Raw genomic sequence first — 19,169 nt, 5'->3', positions numbered from 1 at the left:
GTAAACGGAAAAGATCGTAACGGTTTTGAAAAACGCAGTATTGTACAGAGCGTTTAATCCACTGACATGCTCCTCGAGGAAACCTGTTAGGGAGATATAAATGTGTCTTTGCGAGGTACGTACCTTCTCCTTCGCTCTGCCTGCGTGTTTTTGCACTGTCTTCGCGATCAACGCACCCTTACTTTCAGCCATTTTCTTTAGGTTACTGAAAAAGCGACGACTTCGAAACCCCTCTCCGCAAAACACTAAATTCAACTTCGCAGCCCGGCTGACTTTACTTGCCTCCACACCGTACCACAGACAAAACGCACGAACTGAAGCGCGGAGGAACACTAAAGCCCGAACGCGAAATTGCACGCCGTGCTTGGGTTATCGAGGTTCCGAGTGTCGCCGCGTGGCGGCGGCACCGTCCCCGCGCGCGCCAACGTTCTACCTGTTGGTACGAATAGGGAAACATGACGCGGCTTGACGGGTAAACAGACAGCGTAACGTAAGAATCAACCATGTTCGATGAAAACAAACGGATCCAAATATAACTCTCCATTGTGCCAGTTCAGAAATAAACTTTTTTCCTATAATGTTTCAGTACATATATTTATCAATGTGTTACCTTATAAAAGAAGATTTAAGAACTAGATGCAAACCATTTCATAGGCGTACTGTTTACTTACATAAAGTAAATGATATAATTTAAGACGTGTATTATGCTAACAATAAGTATTAAAAGCAAATTATACGCTAAATAACCTTTCGTTTCGTTTGAGGCCAATGTAAAAATGAATACATGCCAACGGAAGTGTTTGTCGTTAAATTGAACGAAGAAGACTTAGCTGAGTGGGAGTAGCGCAATAAATAATGATAATATCCAAGCTTCGAATAACATTCGCGGTACGACTAAGTGAAGAAAAAAAACCAAGATGGATTGATATTAGTTATCAAACGCACAATTCTTGATTTGTAAATGGTTTTATTAATAAATTATCTTTTCTTATTTTGTGATGAGGATTGCTCGAAATAAACAAACGTTATGATAAAAATCCATTTTAACAACGGAACAGGCAGACAATACACAGATGTAATATATCTGATAATAGAAGGTGATAGATTCCCTTACGTAAATGGTCTATCCAAAGTTGCAATTGACAAAAGTTTATGTGTCGCGGGACGCGCGGAATGTTTAATTATTTATAATTTAATTCATTTAATTATTTATAATTTAACTTTTAATACGACATCCGCGCGAGCCGCAATTACAAATTGCAGATTGGAAATTTATAGATTTGGACCTGTACATGTCATATACTCATTGTACCTAATATAAATTTGCTTTAGTCTTGGAAAAATTGGATAAGGCCATAACCTAACTGGCGACAAGGAGGCGCCAGATCCTCGACTCTACCATAATTTTTGTTCTCTTATAAAACCGATCCTCTCTTGCACTCTCACTCGCTATTTCACTCCCATCCATTCTCACGATCACGTAGTTAATTGGTAGTCCGTCCAGTAAATCCACTTGCCACAGTCTCACCCATTAACTACATCGTCTGACCCACCTTTCATTTTTCCGCCTATTTCACGGGATTTTGTCCTTCCGCTCTAATCTAAATTTTGCGTTTCTGACATTTCATTTTAAATACGATTCAAAAGTGCGAAAGCGCAAGTGTAAATATTTTATTTCCTTTTCAAATCATAATTGTCGTTTAACATTAATAATAATATTAATGATCATTACCAATTAACTTCGCACTTTAATCACGAGATGTGTCAGCGCTATGGTAACTTCAGAGACAGAAATTAAAGGCAATCATGGATGTACAGCAATTATAAATTTTGATTATGTCTTCAACACTATGTTCCAAATGCTTAGACTTGTAGCGTACGAACAGAAACTATCCAAACGGGTAATTCTATTGTTACTGTAAAAAGTCTGTACGATTTAGTGATATAAAAACATTTAATTGTTACAGCTAACGTTTGAAATTTGAAACGGGGGAAGATATTACAATAATATTATTAATCAAATCAATTTACGTTATATCAGAGCATAGCACGTAGCACATGGAATGCCCAAGAGTAAATAACAATAACCTTAACAGCCATGTATTGTGTGGCTCATTGCCATTGTACATAGACATCTGGAACTTAAAATTTGCTAAAAAAAAAAAAATTACAATTCAGGATACCACAATGTCCAATTGTGTTCTTATATTAATTCATAGTTTGTTTCTTTTGGAAATACCAATATTAATTAACTTATATCCAAACGATATAACTCAAAGCATTAATGATATCCTTTACGTGATAAATCGATTGGTTTTAATTGATATCAATTATACATTTCAATCACTATTATTCTAAGGAACGAAATGTACATATTTTCTTTTCCATTTTCTTCATTCTTATGATGTAATTTCCTATCTTAATACGTCTTTCATAGATATAAGCTCAATGTATGAGCAACATATATTTATCTCTTTATTTTCTGTCCCAAAAATCACAGAGGCGTAATGCACCTCAATGTATGGTGTAAACCTGTACAAAAGTTGTTCCTCGTGTACTCTAGACTTATTCATAGTACAATAATAATGTATTTAAAATGTAACTTATGTAACCTTAGTACTGATTAACGATGACTGCATTCCAGCGTGGCCAGCCTTTGGCCGACTGGAGCTAACAGACAAATATGCTCCTTCAAGTGTAAAACTCCACTGCCGTCGCCTTCTCCAAGTCCGTCAATATCCGATCTTTCACTCACTATGCAACACCACTAATATTCTAACTATATACTCTATATAAAATATCGTTAGTATAACTAAAACGTGCTGTGCCCAGCTGGAATGCAGCCCTATTTTATGCCATCATTATCCATTTTTTTTTTTTTCATATTCATTCACATTCCTCTTCTCCGCAATGGTAATCGTTTGTTGTTCCACAGACAATTTGCCAGTCAATGATTTACTGATAAATTCACACAACTAACTGTAGTCTGTCATTGGTCGGTCAATTAGTTTGATTCCCAGATGTTCACTCGGCGTCTCAATTATTGTTACTTTTATATGAATTTTACACTCATTCAACAGTACCAGAAACCCGCTCTTTGTGGTTCTAGTTTCCTGATTCTCCCACATCTTCATGTTTTCTCTTCTTACCTCGAGCAGGAGACGATTCTACGTAATGCATAATAATACATAATAATATGTATCACATGTTTCCTGTTTAAATACTATTTACCTCTGTTTTTTTTTTTGCGTAACTAAAGTAGTTACTTAGTAGTAGCATAAAAAATAACACACGGCAGATTTTAACTGGAAATTATAAACAGATTAATATGTAAAATATTTACCCTCTTCCTCATCTTGTTCGTCATCTTCACCATCGTCGTCATCATCGTCATCATCTCCTTCGCATAAGAAATCCTCTTCGTCGCTGTCATCCTGCACCACATCATGCACAATTCGTTTAAACTTGGAACAATAACTGAGGACATTCGATATATGGCTACGCGTATGAATCTAACTCACCTCCAGACCGTCCTTGTATACAGCTTCTAAACCTACACCGCCCTCTTCGTAGTCTTCATCTTCTTCTTCGTCTGAAACTAAATTTTTCACATTACATAATTAAAACACGAGCCCATTTTAATAATATTAATTCAAATCGTACGTAACGCGTTACTGAATCCGTTACTTTCACAATGTACTTCCAATTCAAACTAACCTTCCTCGCTATCCTCTTCGTTGGCATCTCCATCTCCATCTTCATTTCCATTTACTTCGTCATCCTCTCCTTCGCTATCATCTACTTCGCAATCATCGATATCGTATCTGTCGCATCGTGCAAAACAATTCGCATTATAAAGTGTTGCCATACACGAAGGCGTAATAAAATAAACGAAGTAGGACACAGAAATTTAAAATGACAAAAGTAATAATAAAGTGATCCTGAATTATAGTACGTACCCATCGAGATATCGAAGACTGGGGATAAGGCTAAAAACTTTCTCCCTATAATTATCCAATTTTGTCACTTCATTGTTAAAGAGATCCAGATTTTTCAGATTTTTAAATTCTTTCTACGAATCGGAACAGAATTTTCAACGTTAGTACGGAGCGCACGGATTAGATGAAACGATTAAAATGCAAACATATGCGAGACATTAGAACGTACCAAGGGTTGAAGTGTCTCGAGATCTTTGATCTTGTTCCCGCTAAGATTCAGATGAGTTAACTTGGGGTTCGACTGAAGATGATTTAATCCACCAGAAATTCTGTTGTCGCTTAGTTCCAACTGCGAGAAACAAAGATTTTTATTTACGCTTCTGTTCCCCATACTCTTCTGCGCTATTCCATTACGTTTCATTTGGAGTGAAAACACTCTAGATCGTTCCTCAACGACTGTACGCGACAATTCTGCTTACCCTTTTAAGGCTCAATAATTTTGGGAAGCCTTTTAGACTGGTAAGACCCACGTTAATGAGACTTAATGATTCCAAAGCGACAAACTCATCAGTCAGACCTAGGACATGCGTACTCCGACAATTGTCAAGGACAAGTTCTTTGATCTGAAAAACAATAATCACAAGTACATCACTAATGTGACTTTATTTTAAATTTATAAAAAAATGCTCCAAAAAATGATTACAATACACAATAATAGTAAAATATATAGAATAAAAACAACGAAATTATATTTTCCTTTATTTAAGAATAATATACATAATATTACTGCCTAACAAGCACCAGCGTTCTATGGAAATAATACAACCAAAAGAATAAAATCAGGTTTCCCAATTTCCAATACATTGTGACCAGGCCAATCATTGAGAAGTAACTAATTACGATTAACGCTGCCAATAACGCGTAAATTCTTTCGATTAAATAAAACCGTCATTGTATCATGGAAGCATCATTGCATTCGCTGTGTATTCATGAGAGCGGCGCAATGGGAAGGTGTGAAAACCAGAACTCGGCGTGCATATGAAAAAGTCAGGCAACAGTCGCTGAAATTCAAACGAACGATAAGCTTTCGCGGGAGATGGGCTATTTTATTGATCGGAGAAAGAGAAAGGTGAAGAGAGAGGAGAGATAGAAAGGAGACAGGAGAAACAGGGGGAGAGAAGTGCGAGGGGGGTGGCCGGGATACAGGGGGGGGGGAGATGATAGTAGAGTGCACGACGCGTCTTGTTTAGCGGCATCAAAAAAGCCGGCAAGCGATAAGTACTAACTGCGGCACGCGACTCAAGCGAATGCGAGTAGTCTCGAGAGTTCTGATGTTATAGAAATTCATTTCAATGCAATTCAGAATGATCTCTTCCACGATTTGGTTATCTGAATTTCCATGCATCCCTGACACATCGGCTGAGCTACTGTTTATTTACTTTGATGATCTGTAAAGAAAAAGGGCTTCATCCGTTCAATTAACAGATGGATGCGTCGGTTCGTACACTCCAGGGGGAAATGCTCAAAAACCGAGTATACACGATTGCGTAGGAAATTTTAACGGTGAGGAGCCCGCTTTCACGCGGAGCCTTCGAGTAGTCGCATGTCCTTATCTTAGATTCACTGCCCGACATTCCGACCGGCCGGCTGATTGGCTGCACCGTGCGTTGCACTGATCATAGTGGAAGCGTTTACGAGTTGTGGCTTATAGGAGCGGATCAATGACAGCTACAAGTTAACTAAGAGATGGATAGGAGACATTTCATCGGGCTTGAAAATTAAATGAGATCGATGCATGTGCTTTCGTTTTATAAAAGATAGGGGAGGGATTTAATCGGTACTAAATGATAAGCGTTTCGATCGCAACAATAACTCTACTGCAATGAAACACGTACGAAATAGAATAGAAAAGGATTGTAAATAGATGAAAAATTAAAACTTCCGAAGGCACGAATGAAATTGCAATGTCCTTGCATGATTAATTACAAATTACTTTTTTCACTGCGTTCTTAAAACTTTAATAACAAAATAATAACGAAAATATTAAATGGAAGGTGTTAATATTTACACGGATGAAGTATCGTGAAACGAATATCTTGTGTTTACAGGGGGAAATTAATAATATTTTGCTTTGCACTGGTTCTCGTGTAGTGGTTCGCAAAGTAGTAGCTACAGCACTGCCGAACGAACCGCATCGCAACGCCAGTGGTTAACGCGACGCAAACGCCCACGCATATATGTTCCACATAAACATATTAATTAGAGTCGAGATATTTGGTGCCGAGTGTTAACCAATTAATGTAATAAAATTTGTTACGCGATGCAAACACGTGGAAAATGGTTATCCCAGGCCCCTTATAATTTCGAAATGTACGCGTGTCAGTTGGTGACAGAGTGGACTCGTCCAAGATGGCTGCATAGTGATCAGTAACACGCCATGCAACACAACTGAAGATTAGACACACCAAAAACCTTGCGCGCGATCGGTTCACCATTGCTCGTATACGTTCCAACGGTGGGGAATATTTTCTAACATGTGACATTCTAGAAACGTACAGAAAGCAGATTGTGACCAGAAATATTCTCGCGCGCACCGGGCAACAATGGCGACGTCCAACTCGCACGCGCATCTCATGGCAGCACCTCATGGCACGCACAACTCTTCCCGCTGATAATTGATTTACATAATATACTTTTGCTATATTCAATGAAAATATATGAAACGTACGAATTACGACGCGGATTTTCGAACGAAAATTTGTCGCCGTGGCAATCTCGCCAACACAATAGCGCATATGCGTGCATTAAAACGGAACTTCGTAAAAGAATATTTATCGTTACAGGATTTATAGCACACAACACGGCTAACAGTTTGTCGTTTCGTTAGACTCAGATTTCAAGTAACGGTTACACTTTTCCCGTTGCTCACATAAGATTTTCCGAATAGGACACCTTTGCCATGAACCATTTTCGAGCGTGAAAAAAATAATCGCACGTAAGCAATGAAAATTTTACCGTGTATATAGAATAAAGAATTAATCAGTGATTGGAAAGGTGAGCAATAAGGAAACGAGATAAGGAGCGATGTGTAGCATTTAGATCTTACTTCTTCATGAATTTTTCAAGTTCGTATTTCTGTTTGACCTTGATAGATTCGATGATCTTGGTACGCCGAAAATCGCGGTCAAAGGACTGCTAGCTCTGACATAATACTTTATATGTAAGTGACCGTGACTTGTCAGTAGATGAATATGAGATTGCATATGTTTCGAAACTCGTTCGAAAGGGGCACCATCTTGTCAAAGGCTTTTTGCACTTCGGTATTGCGTTGCATGGGCAATCAACGAATAAGCATTGCGAACGGAATTTGAACATATTGTGGATAATGAATTTTCTAAAACGCCTTGTAGGCGACTTGCAAAGATGTAGTTGCTCTTGTTAATAGGTACGCACGCACGATACACAGCAGTTTAAAAAAGAGGGGCTCCTAGAGACAGCCACGCCACGCTATAATTCGATCACCCGACTTGCGTGTAACATAGCATTTTAAATAAGAAACGATCATGTTCGTAGTTTGTCGATTTTTTGCCAAAAAATGTATTACCTATTTAAATGCTTAGATAATATGGAAATATATCGATAATGAAAATTTAAGAAAAAACCAATGTTTTAACACGACTGATGAAAATTTCTAGTTATTTAGCAAAGTAAATAGTTTTTTTTTTAATTTTTTGTCGATACCGATATAAACAAAAATTTTTTTCAAGACGTTTCCAGAATATTATTATAATATTGCATCAGGGCCACAAAAAGTGTTTATATAGGTAAAAATAATGAAAAAAATATATCAATATTGAAAACCTTGAGGTGGAAATTTTCTAAAGTGAAACAACTTGGAAAACTTCCAAGGAACAGTTTATTACGTACTAATTTCGTTTCATATACCTTTAGAGATCAATTAATTAACACAGCCTTGCTCCAACCGAATTATGTTATGAAAACAAAAAGCTTATGGGGCATTCGAAGGCTTATATAAATGTAGTTCTCCGATTTCTAATAAATATATATCATTTCCTTAAAACCACTAGAGTGGATATGCCCACCAAAAAATCAGCCATTGTAAGAAGAGAGCAATGTCTCCATTGATTAAACACGTTTTACTTTCTATGCCAACGACGCTGATTCTGCGATGTATTACATCACGAACCAGCAGGGCATAATATACGCATATAACCATACGTTTCGTTGTAAATAAAATAATTAATTCAAGCTTAAATGGATGTAACTACGGGTTGTATAGTGCTTTCTCTCCGAACGCAGTAACATATTTACGACGCGATAAGGAAGCCATCGTAATTCGTCAGAAAACTTTGTACACTGGAAAAACTTTGGAAAACTTGATAAACGATTGGTTGGATCAACTGTTCGTTGAATTCGGCCAACCAATCGGTTACCGAGCTTCTCAATTTTCCAGCTAATGCGGTTCAACTGGCCTGGGAATCCTCCCTAACCAGATCGCTTTCTTCGAATTTTCTACCGATCGACAAGAAAAATTAATGGCGGTAACGGAGCATGAATTATCCCAACACAATAAAATGGTCGAACGCGTGTACATATGTAAAGAAAAAAAAAAAAAGAAGATGAATAGGAGAAAACGCGCCGTATCGATACGAGGTAGTGAAAAATCAAGAAGACAGGCCGTTCATGCGAACCACGCCATGCCTGTTACTCTCGTGGCAATCGGAGCATCTCGTGTCGGCATCGAGAACACGTCTTCTTGCCCGATAAATCGTCGGAGCCACGCGGTCACCGTCAAGAAATCCGAGTTCTCGTGCGTCCTCGAGGAGCCAGTGGCGTGCCGCAGAGCGAGTGCGTGGTGTCGGTGTCGCGCGAGGGAACACGATTCTCTCTGCACCCGCTCTCGGACCTGCACACGATAGAACAGCAAGCACGCAACAACCCGCGGATCGTCTCGTGTCGAGCAAAGCAATGCAATAAAATAAGTGGGGTTCGGCTTACTTCGCCGGGGTTTCTTCCCCGTTTCTCGAGGTTTATCCGCTTCTCCATGGCCGGCAGACCCGTTTGCAACTCCGTACACAGATCACTGCACCTTCCTGCGTCGCAACAACTAGTCGCAACCTTGCTTTCAAACCGGGAATATGACGGACGGACCACGGTCGGTCACCAGTCGGACAGAGCCACCACCGTACCGAGGAGCCAACCCAACGGCGGTTCGATTCTGGCCTAGGCCTTATGCTCTCTACGCTCGACTCACCGGACTGGCGGGGCCCCCACACAATAACAACCCACGAGGCGGGAAACGAAACACATGTCTGCCACTACTTTCGAAGCGACCAATCCCGTTCTTTCGTTCGCTCGCGGCACCGATCCACCCGACATCTCGCGGCGTCCCGGCCAACTTTGTTTTAGCGCGCCTAAATTCATTTCCATCGAGCAATTGATTAGAATGATCAATTTTTTATTAGTACAACAATCACGTGCACGCGTTTTTTAATCGGGCGTATCTTGCCAATCGGATCGTTGCATTAATTTCGCGATGAAACATCCCGGAAATTATTCGGGTCCCGTTTAATGACGAAAGGATTTGATAGTTTGCACCCATTACCGCAATCATTTCGAAGCTTCCGGCGCTCGTGTTAGACTGGGAGAGACTTCTCGTCTCTACTTTACTTTACGTAACAGTACCTAAGAAAATCCGGCGTAATTCCACGAGCAACTGACAAATTGACATGAAAATCAGGCGACGCTCTTTACTTTCATGACTGTTAATGTTAAACATTTGCCTATGCGAGGTATCGAGATTGATATCGAGACTCAAATATCGATGACATGGAACCTAATGCCTGAAAATTGAGTCATTTTTTTGTTTTGTGTATTCAATGATTCAATAGGTACCTTAGTGCTATTTGATATTTCTGTTGGTATCGATACACTTTGAAGAAAGCAGTCAAAATAAACATGTAAATAGCTTTCATATTTTCAGACATCACTGACACTTACTGTGTTACGTTATAAAAATAGCAGTTTTCTAGTTTTACAAAAATATAAAGAAAAATATTTTTAAAATAACATTCTTCTATACAATTAAAGAAATTTATATACTTTGATCGTTGTTGCACAATTTTTGTTAGTGTTACTTAATATTATTATTATGACAAAATGGTATACAAATTTGCACTGCATATTTTATCTTTAAAGAAATATTTTATTAGAATGATTACACATAGCTTTTTGAAACCTGTTGTAACTAACAAAATATAAAAATTTGTAGTAATTATATACTTTCAATACATTTTATAAATGAGCTACATAAAAAAAAGTTAGTAAAAATATTGATACAGATAGTTTAAATAGAATCAGATCCACGCTCAGGAAAAATAAAATTAAATAATTATCGTTTCTATCGCAATGAAAAATAATTGAGCGCAGATTAACATCATTTTCGTATCAGATGCATTCGAATTATAATATTCTCAGCTAAGTCGCGATGTCCATGCTTGATGCTCAAGTGATCCGCCCCTGCAGGTGTAGAATCCGTGAAGGGTTGAGATCAATATGCGCTCATTGATTGCATTGTAGGTGCGCTGCGTCGGCTTCGGCGGGTTTGTCTTCCTCGCAGCGCTAAACACTGAGCACGTAACCTACCTGCCTTGACTGCTCGGTCGCATCCAACGTGCACCTTTCACCGACTTCTGCACAACAAAGTCACGAGACTAGAGTATGCGTGCTGTACGATGCCACGTAATGTCCTTCTCATCGGTACAGCCCCCCATTACAAAGTTTTGTGATAAGCAGGCGGGACTCGTTAATTTCGAAACTACCGGTTCCATCGGTCTTCATGCATTATGTACCAAAAAATGCCTGTAAGTTTAATGCACCTCACAACTTATGGCGACATTAAACTTTGACTTGGTATGGAATTTTATTTAAACAAGCAATATTTCGACACACTTCAAGTAGACATTTGATTTAGCATAGACTGTATTTTCCCTTATTTTGCCATCTATAGATAGAATTATATTAAAATGCTACACGAAATGTAATTGAAACCAATTTTTCACGAAATGTATGTTACACGGCATGCGTGCATGTATTTGTTTCATGGTTATAGATTCCAAGTGGCGTGTTTCAATTAAATTAATAATGATATTATTAATAATAGAAATAAATGAAACCCGATACCGTAATTCTATAATGTTTTTCATTAAAATACCATTTATACATAACGTGACCTCTACTTAATAAATTGTATATCCACGTGAAACGTGTCCCATAATGGCGTCTCCTAAGACGATTCTAATTCATCGGTGATTATGTATATGCGATATCGACCGTACATTATGCACATACGTATACAGCGCGATTGTAAATTTATTAAAAAAGAGTCGAACGTGATCATAAATTAAATTATCTAAATGAACAATGTTTTGGTATTTTAGTCTCCCTAATAATAGATCTACATAATACATATGTATGTTCACGAACGTTCCTGCATTAATGCACTATATTAAATTTATTGATGTTCTTCACTATTTAACTTTTTTCAGTACATTTGAGATCTACATTAACGAGAATTATGAGTTGCTCATATCCATCGAACATATATCGTAGTATGCATTATGAGCCAATCAAATTACTATTTATAAATAAACGTGGCCGTTTGTCTTTAATCTGTTTTCGTCCTATGCGCAGTGTCAAGAGCACGTTGAATATATCGTGTACTCCTGCCCAGATTGCAATTTGCTTTTATACTTATTCCGGCAATTTATATTAATATCGTACGCAATAAATTGAAGATGTTTGATGACAGAGGTAGAAAACTTAACTGCACAGTGTCGTACAATTTAACATATCTCGATATAATTTTGTGAAAGTACGATATGCATAGAATGGCAAATTGCAAAGGCGCAAAGGTATAACTACATACAATGTTGATAGGAGTGCGATAAGACACGAAGTGAAATATTCGTAAAAGTTCAGGAAACAATAAAATTGTACTGAACACATTTATTATGGAACAAATATATGTATATACATTTTTTCATATACATATATATAAATTTATGTAAAAAATATGTGAATATTATTGCAGTAAACAATCCACTTATATTACATTGAGCAGCAACTGTTCACTTTTAAAAATACTGCAATCGAATATATAGAATCAATTTTATTTACTGAGATTTCACTACTATGTAGGAAATGTGAGAAATATTAGAGTATATACATACTTTTAGTATAATATAACATTTGTCATCTCACAGTTTCACAGTTACTGCTTTTACAGTAAAAATTATTACACTGGTTTATAATTTCATCGCTGCCATCAAGTGTTTCTTAAAGCAAATATATGAACATCTACAATGCTGATTTGAATCATAAATAAATCATATAAAATATATATAAGAATTCTTAGAGTTATCCAGTAACAAACCGCGATATAAAATATTAGGCTATTTACACCAATACATCTACACAATTCTTCACGCATTGTTTAAAAAAAGTGTATTATATACTTTAAAAATAAGAGAAAATTTAATTCTCATGTATTTACACACAATACTCTGCAACAACACAAGAGCTACTGTTAAAAACAAAATTAATCATTATATATATGTACAAACATACACAAATATGTATAATATTCTGATTTATGCGTGTATGAAATATTCGAGTAACATTTGTACTTTCGAAAATATTTATATTACAAAAGTTGAATGTTATCTGACTTGTAATTTATTTATACAACTTGGTAACTTTAGAAAATCATAATATATTATTTAATATCTGAATGATTATTAATTTCAAATATAAAAGTCTAACACAAAGAAAAGTACTACCACTTTTATACGAGTGACTATTTTTTATATCATTTCTTGCCAATAAAATAAAATTTCTTTATTTTTACGATGCTATTTAACACACAGACACATTTACTGTAAATCGAAATTTTAGCCAAAGAAATAAGAAAATATATTTTGTATTATTCAAAAAGTAAAGGAACTATACGGATATAGTTTATCGCACGCTATTCATTCACCTCTACATTTAATGTACAAATATTTATATATTAAAAATATATGACTCCAAAATACAAAATTACATGCGTAAACGTTTGTGTTTTTCTACATTGACCTCCTGAATCATTTACCTTAACCACATACCTAGGTTTATATAAAATTCAATATTTGTCATTGTTTGTTCATAATAGTCTGCGGTTCTAATGTAGCGACACCCGTTGAGGGATATTTCTTACGATTTCGCACATACTGCGATGGCGCTGTTCTAATCTGAATGTGACAAACCGTTTTCGGGTTTTCCTTTGGATCGCTAATGCAACTATTTTGCTTCTTGGCGACAATAACTTTGTCCGAATACGTACAACTCTTTCTTTTAAGATTATTACCATCCTGCTTTATCGGGGCCACTGATGACCGAGTTTTGCGAGGCTGATAATCCGGCGTTGCTTGCATTTTCTCCAGAGCTGTGCGCAAGGGTAACAAGCCGACAGCAAATGGAATCTCTGTATTTGGCGTGCATTCCAATAAATTCATCCTACTTTCGCAGTCGTCCGAGAAATCTGACATATCCCCCCATAGCGCGCGATTTATATGCTCCAACGTATTTACTTTAGGTGATGTAAAAATAGAGTCCATCTCCATTCTTTCTGATATGTCACATTTTAATCTGTTCGTTATTTTGACTGGTTGCTCATCTTTCTCTTTGCTAGACATCGTACACGTAGATTTATTATTCTTCTTTACAATTAATTTTGCAGTATTTCTACGAGAATTGTTAAATGTTTTCTTACTGGACTGTGATATATTGTTAACACTTGGCTCTGGAACTTTGCGATCCGTGTCCTTTATTTTACGCTTTCGTTTGGTACATAGTTCTACCTTATTCAGAGAACTGGATTTCTTCAAATGTTTTTCTCTTCCATTAGATTCTTTAGCAGCTTCGTTAGCGGCCACAGTTTCGTCTATCTCCTGTTGGTTTAGTCGTAAACTTCTCCGTAAAATTGGTTTCATACAGTTGGAATTTCGAGAGCTTTCTAATTCTTTTATATTTATATTACCTTCCCGGTTGTTGTACTCAATATGTTCGATCTCTTTACACGTATCCAATTTGTGTTGTTCATTTAATGTAGCTCCCACTATGGACTGAATATTTTCGGTACTTAAACTTATAATATACTCAGCACTTTCCATATCTAATGATGTTAAAAGTGTGACTGGTATATCATTAGCGGATGGCTCATCTAGCAAGTCTATACAATCAGTAGATGGTGGACTTTGCATGATATTATTTACATCTGTAAGCTTAGTTTTTACTTCATCTATGGACTTGCGCCTCTTATGACTGTAAACCTTAACGCATTTTCCTACTTTACTAGGAACATCAGTACCTTCAAAGTTATATTGTGCAAAATCTTTCTCAATTTGCTGAAGGCAAGATTGCGACAGCGACATAGAGCTTTCCTCGCATTCATCAATATCTGAGAGATCACAGCACTGTTCGTACAATATAGGTTTTAACGTATTGCTTCTGCACAGTATATCACCTTGCCCTATACGATTTTCAAAGCACTCATTCGGTACTTCTTTTATCGTACAGTTTATCGATGAAACTGAATTCTGGTTCTCCATTGACTTAACAGAACCAGACACTGAAAACGACGCATTAGTGTCCTCTGCATCAGTTTCAAGATCTTCCGAATCTTCGTACAACATATGCTCCAATTCCTGCTCCGGAGCATCAACTATATTTTCCAAAGATCGGTTTTCACTTAAATGCACATCACTATTGTCCTCATTAGAAAGTAAAAAACACTTATCTTTGACAAGTTCATCATGCTTCGTGTGTACGTAATCCACGTTACTACGTTTATTATACATAATCTTCAATTCGCTAGCACTTTTGTCTATATTTGCATTCCCTTCGATAGTTTCTACATTGGAAGCCATCATGGCATCAACCACAGTCGTCAGTTCCTTAACCTGTATACGTATGGAAAAATTGTTGTATAACATATTGGTCTAGAATGTATATCTAGCTTGAAGATTTTTTAAAGAACACTCTCTAGAGAACAGAACGTAGCCTTCATTTCTTACATTAATACGAGTAGTCTCGCAACTAACTTTTGAGTAATTACATTGTATTACAATTAAATTTTCTAGATTTCTATTTGAAACGCGTAGATATCGAAGTATTCTATTTTGGCAGTAGCAATACTAACCTTGAATGTTTTTGTAGCGGCGGATAAAGATGATAATAATTGATATGGAATCGTAGTTTCTCCACAGTACATGAATTCAACCATGGCCTTCAAGATTTCGAAGTTTAGATCTTTAAGAAATATTATTGGTTCTTGACCCAAATCTTGTAGAATTTCCTGTTGCATCAGAAAGTGAAGCAAACAACATGTATTAATAGATAAAGGCTTGCTATGCTTAAAAAATAATGTAAAAATGGTCGAATGATCCGTTCAGGTAATAATTTCATTTTATATTATTTCGTGAATGTATAGTACGTGCAGAGTGCAATGAAAGTTGTCGCGAGTAGAGCACTCGTAATAGCGTCGAATATGTTTACAGAAATATCTTACAGAAATGTTTCTTATTGAATTATTGTAAATCTTCAGTGGTAAATAATTCTGTAATCGATTTTAATATAACCATACTGTAGAGTTTATAGGAAAAAAGTGTCGCACAAGCGTGACCTTGTACAAATTTATTCATGCATATGTTCCTTAATATATATATATATGTGCCTATTATCCTATTATATAGATAAATGAGAATATTACACGCACCCTTAAGAAAAGTATTTACACTTGTGTGTATTTACTTTACTATTTTCAAGTTCATACAAATTAGTTCTCTAATACCTTTACATGGTATATTTGTTCTTCATAAGCTGTGAAAAGTATGCCCATCAAACATGGTCTCTTCAAATAATGGTTTGCAAATAAATAAGGAAATTCCAATACATAACGCTTTTCTTTACATTACATGAATTTTACATAATCCCTGTAAAATTGTTCTTTAATAAGTAGGTATCTGGTCTCCTTCAGTTACAAATTTATTAATAAATCACTTATAAATTGTGCATTAAATCTTAATCGTAAATTTATTACACATATGTACACAGTATAAAGTAGCAAAAAGAGGCATAAAAGGAAGTGAAAATTTTATTTCTGTTCAGATACTTTTGAAGTCAAGTGGACTTTAAGTAGGAAAGACTAGTTTAACATTTTCTATGTAGAAAATAATTCAAAAGCAAAAAGTATTTTCACTATTGTACGTGTTCTTTATAAATGTATGATAGATAATATTAATTTTAATATAACATAGGCGAATGAAACGATATAGCAATTTTAAAAACATGAAAAAGTAAATTATCAAACAATTTCGGCGTAGAAATATATCAGAGTAAATGGTTATGAAAATGGGATATTTTAAGGACACATGCAGCAACGTAATAACACTAATTATGGCGTCGTGTTGTATCAACAAGATATAAATTTACATATATAATGCTTGTATTTTGCATAAAAGATTTTTATACTAGTTTTATAAAATGTGACGATTATAAGCTGATACTTTAAATAGATTTTCTATTATCTTGTAAATATGTAAGCGAATCGTTACCGACATTGTTAAGTTATTTTCAAAAGACTGTGAATGCTAAGAACGGAGAAAATAAAATCAACGTATTTCAATTTGCGATGAATAGTTCAAATGTATTTGTTACATAACAAGAACACGAGGTTAATCCATATGTTAAAGCAAAAAATATGTACTAATTTTGCAATTCATCCTCAGAAAATTTCAAATCACATACTTTGATTAACTTTTCTAAAGTAGCGATATAATTTCGGGCACGATAAATACATGTTCGCGTAATAACTTCAAAATGCATAATTTGAAATGAAAATAGACGAAGCAACTTATGATGGTTATTCAGTCATCCTTTGAAAATTTACAATTTATGAAAATATAGATACTTTATTCGTACGCATAAGAATAATAAGCATTAACGTTTCTTACTCACTGGATAGTAAATATATTTGCTAAACATACCTCAAAGTACATACTATTCGATGCTAAAACCAGTTTATGAACACAAAGTTTCTGTTCTTCACAGACGAGAGTAACATCAACAAGTGCTTGGCGTGCCAACAGTTCGCTAAACTTTTCTGTAACATATCCTGCGTGGCCAGCCCATTGCAGGACACAAGCTTTAGCATTCTCGACCATTATGTCTGTAAATGAAGGAGCACAGAATTAGTGTCGTAGCATAAATTGTAAATGGAACGAGGAACACGACCACTGAGAATGCAGGATGCGTTCCGACTTGTGGTTCAATAGTATTTAAAAGAGAAAATACGCACTGAATTACGATTAAAACGTTGATCTTCCTCTGTCAAGTGTGGTTTGAAAAAAAGTACTGAAACCTTTGATTAAATGTAAGCGGTCACTTCTCACTGACGACGGATAATGATATTGTGCGTTTATACATCTTCTATCGGATTTCATGAAATACCACCGGGAGTGTCGGTACGCAACAACCGCGGCTTTACACAACATTTGCTTACTAATGCACTGAAATGGACAAAAACAGAAGTTAAACGAAACTCAAAAACTAGCCATCTTATATTGCTATATAGATGTTCTACCTTGGCCTAGAAGTATGTTTCTTCATATGCAGTAATGACGCGACAGTCTATAAGAATCTTTGGCGCCTAATATATTGCCATCTGACGGCACCTGGCGATTATTCCAATTTAACATCTGGGGGACTTTCGTAGATAGTTTTATCTCGACAGTTGGTGATACAATATTTATGTTTTTAAACTACATATGTTATCTTATCTCTACTTAGATTTGATACTTTACGCGCTTGTTATCAAGGATGCTCAGATGAGTTTGAAATATTATAAAGGATTATAAGGTCGAGTGAAATTAGGGAGGGGGGTTTAAGCCACCATTAGCCACAATCAGTGGCAGATTTAATGGGCAGCCGATGAGCAGTTGCCGCCTGGGTCCCTGTCCAGAAGGCGTCTCCAGGGCCCCATCTTCACAAAATGAAAACACTTATGATTTTATCGAAACACTATAATTCTTTTTCTGCACTACTACGCTTAGCCCATTTTTAGTAAACTACCTCTTCATTTTCCCGAAAAATTTAGGCTCGGAACGTTTGTCGCCTGGACCTTTTTCCTTAAATCCGCCACTGGTCACCATATGGTTTGGAATTTGCTTAAAGAATACTTAGGGTACGTGTTTCGATTACGGTGCTTTGACGCCGACTTGCTCACGAAGGAATTAGGTAATTTTAATATTACGTTTTCATTACAAAAGCAAAATATGCAAATATAAATTTCTGTTCACTCATTCTGAGAAACGAAAGTAAGGTTAGGTTTAGGCTCAAATTAATATTAAAATTACATAAAAACACCTCTCGTAGAGCAAAAAAATGTTTTGAACAGTTCAAAGTTCAAAGACATAACCTAACCGCGGGAACGCTATTCAAAAAAGGGCGCGGGAATAGGGACGACGCATTTTTCGGGACACGGTAATTGGGACAAGCGTTAAATTCCTGTCCCTATTACTGGCTTCACTTTAAAAATACGAAAACGTTTCAAAAGTGCTCATTTTGCTATTTCCTCATAAAATTGGAACCTTTAATGATTTTTTTAACACTTTAAATAAGTGTTAAATCGTGATAATTATCAATTTATTCACGTTTGTAAAATACGTGTTTCTTATCATTTCCGGTAAGGATTTGGGTAAATCCATCGAAATCTTCATATTCATTTTTAATATTTTTTTACTATGCTTTAATTGTTTAAATGAAACCTCATTTGTTACACACACATTAATAGTTTAACTTAAGAAAAATTCTTTCTCTATTTATTTATGCGAATTTTTTGTATGGGTTCTTTAAGTATAAAGGCACCGTAATGGGGCCAGGGAATCATAATTGGGACACGTATGTACCCTACCCCTACGCTAGCTCTGGTGAAGTTTGTTTTCGCTGAAACAGGAACTATGAATGGCATCGAGGAAAATCTTACAAGCTGGGTTAACATATCCCATTATCTTCATTTCACTAACCCAAGCAACATCTGGGCATATGAATGGGTGCAGTTTGAAAATCCTGATTAAGAACAAAGATGGTTAATATAGGTATACAACATACATA

The 19,169-nt window shown here is 36.1% G+C and overlaps 3 protein-coding genes across 11 annotated transcripts in view; all 3 read right to left on the bottom strand.

The window, feature by feature from the left end:
• Positions 1–348, bottom strand: part of Amph (amphiphysin) — an 80,897-nt gene extending 80,549 nt beyond the window's left edge. For 2 of the 7 annotated variants that reach the window (XM_076819255.1, XM_076819262.1), the window contains exon 1: positions 124–347. In XM_076819255.1, the coding sequence (XP_076675370.1) occupies positions 124–192 (69 nt within the window). In that variant the 5' untranslated portion in view covers positions 193–347. Of the gene's footprint in view, positions 1–123 lie in introns of all 7 variants that reach the window. The other 5 variants (XM_076819233.1, XM_076819277.1, XM_076819268.1 and 2 more) reach the window with 4 other exon arrangements.
• An 852-nt stretch (positions 349–1,200) lies between these two features.
• Mapmodulin (acidic leucine-rich nuclear phosphoprotein 32 mapmodulin) lies at positions 1,201–9,234 on the bottom strand. Its single transcript, XM_076819362.1, has 8 exons — positions 8,958–9,234; positions 4,418–4,561; positions 4,168–4,287; positions 3,960–4,072; positions 3,718–3,824; positions 3,522–3,598; positions 3,344–3,434; positions 1,201–3,167 (listed from the first exon to the last, which is right to left on the bottom strand). Exons 1-8 carry the CDS (start codon positions 9,003–9,005, stop codon positions 3,106–3,108), a joined length of 762 nt encoding a protein of 253 aa, XP_076675477.1. The 5' UTR covers positions 9,006–9,234; the 3' UTR covers positions 1,201–3,105.
• Positions 9,235–11,922: 2,688 nt separating this feature from the next.
• LOC143372672 (uncharacterized) lies at positions 11,923–17,707 on the bottom strand. Of its 3 annotated transcripts, XM_076819153.1 has the most exons (5): positions 17,641–17,707; positions 17,356–17,566; positions 17,045–17,226; positions 15,199–15,354; positions 11,923–14,959 (listed from the first exon to the last, which is right to left on the bottom strand). In XM_076819153.1, the coding sequence occupies exons 3-5, from the start codon at positions 17,219–17,221 to the stop codon at positions 13,151–13,153; spliced, it is 2,142 nt and encodes a 713-aa protein (XP_076675268.1). In that variant the 5' UTR covers positions 17,222–17,226; positions 17,356–17,566; positions 17,641–17,707; the 3' UTR covers positions 11,923–13,150. The 3 variants fall into 3 exon arrangements, with proteins under 3 accessions (XP_076675268.1, XP_076675273.1, XP_076675281.1); XM_076819158.1 differs by lacking the exons at positions 17,356–17,566; positions 17,641–17,707 and adding an exon at positions 15,775–15,991 and having other exon boundaries at positions 17,045–17,185; XM_076819166.1 differs by lacking the exons at positions 17,356–17,566; positions 17,641–17,707 and adding an exon at positions 15,775–15,878 and having other exon boundaries at positions 17,045–17,143.
• Positions 17,708–19,169: the final 1,462 nt, after the last annotated feature.

Source organism: Andrena cerasifolii, chromosome 1, assembly GCF_050908995.1.
Source record: "Andrena cerasifolii isolate SP2316 chromosome 1, iyAndCera1_principal, whole genome shotgun sequence".
In the NCBI taxonomy this organism is placed as follows: domain Eukaryota; kingdom Metazoa; phylum Arthropoda; class Insecta; order Hymenoptera; family Andrenidae; genus Andrena; species Andrena cerasifolii.
The sequence above is the reverse complement of the archived record's forward strand: the minus strand, read 5'-3'. Positions and strand labels throughout refer to the sequence as shown.

Bases quoted from the DNA above. Each gene is read 5' to 3' on its own strand.
- Mapmodulin (XM_076819362.1), bottom strand. From the start codon at position 9,005: ATGGAGAAGCGGATAAACCTCGAGAAACGGGGAAGAAACCCCGGCGAA. The intron at 4,073-4,167 runs GTACGTTCTAAT...TCCGATTCGTAG, and splicing joins TCGAGACACTTCAACCCTTG to AAAGAATTTAAAAATCTGAA. The intron at 3,599-3,717 runs GTTAGTTTGAAT...TGAAAAATTTAG, and splicing joins CGAAGAGGATAGCGAGGAAG to TTTCAGACGAAGAAGAAGAT.
- LOC143372672 (XM_076819153.1), bottom strand. From the start codon at position 17,221: ATGGTCGAGAATGCTAAAGCTTGTGTCCTGCAATGGGCTGGCCACGCA. The intron at 15,355-17,044 runs GTATGTTTAGCA...CTGATGCAACAG, and splicing joins CGAATAGTATGTACTTTGAG to GAAATTCTACAAGATTTGGG. The intron at 14,960-15,198 runs GTTAGTATTGCT...ATACGTATACAG, and splicing joins CCGCTACAAAAACATTCAAG to GTTAAGGAACTGACGACTGT.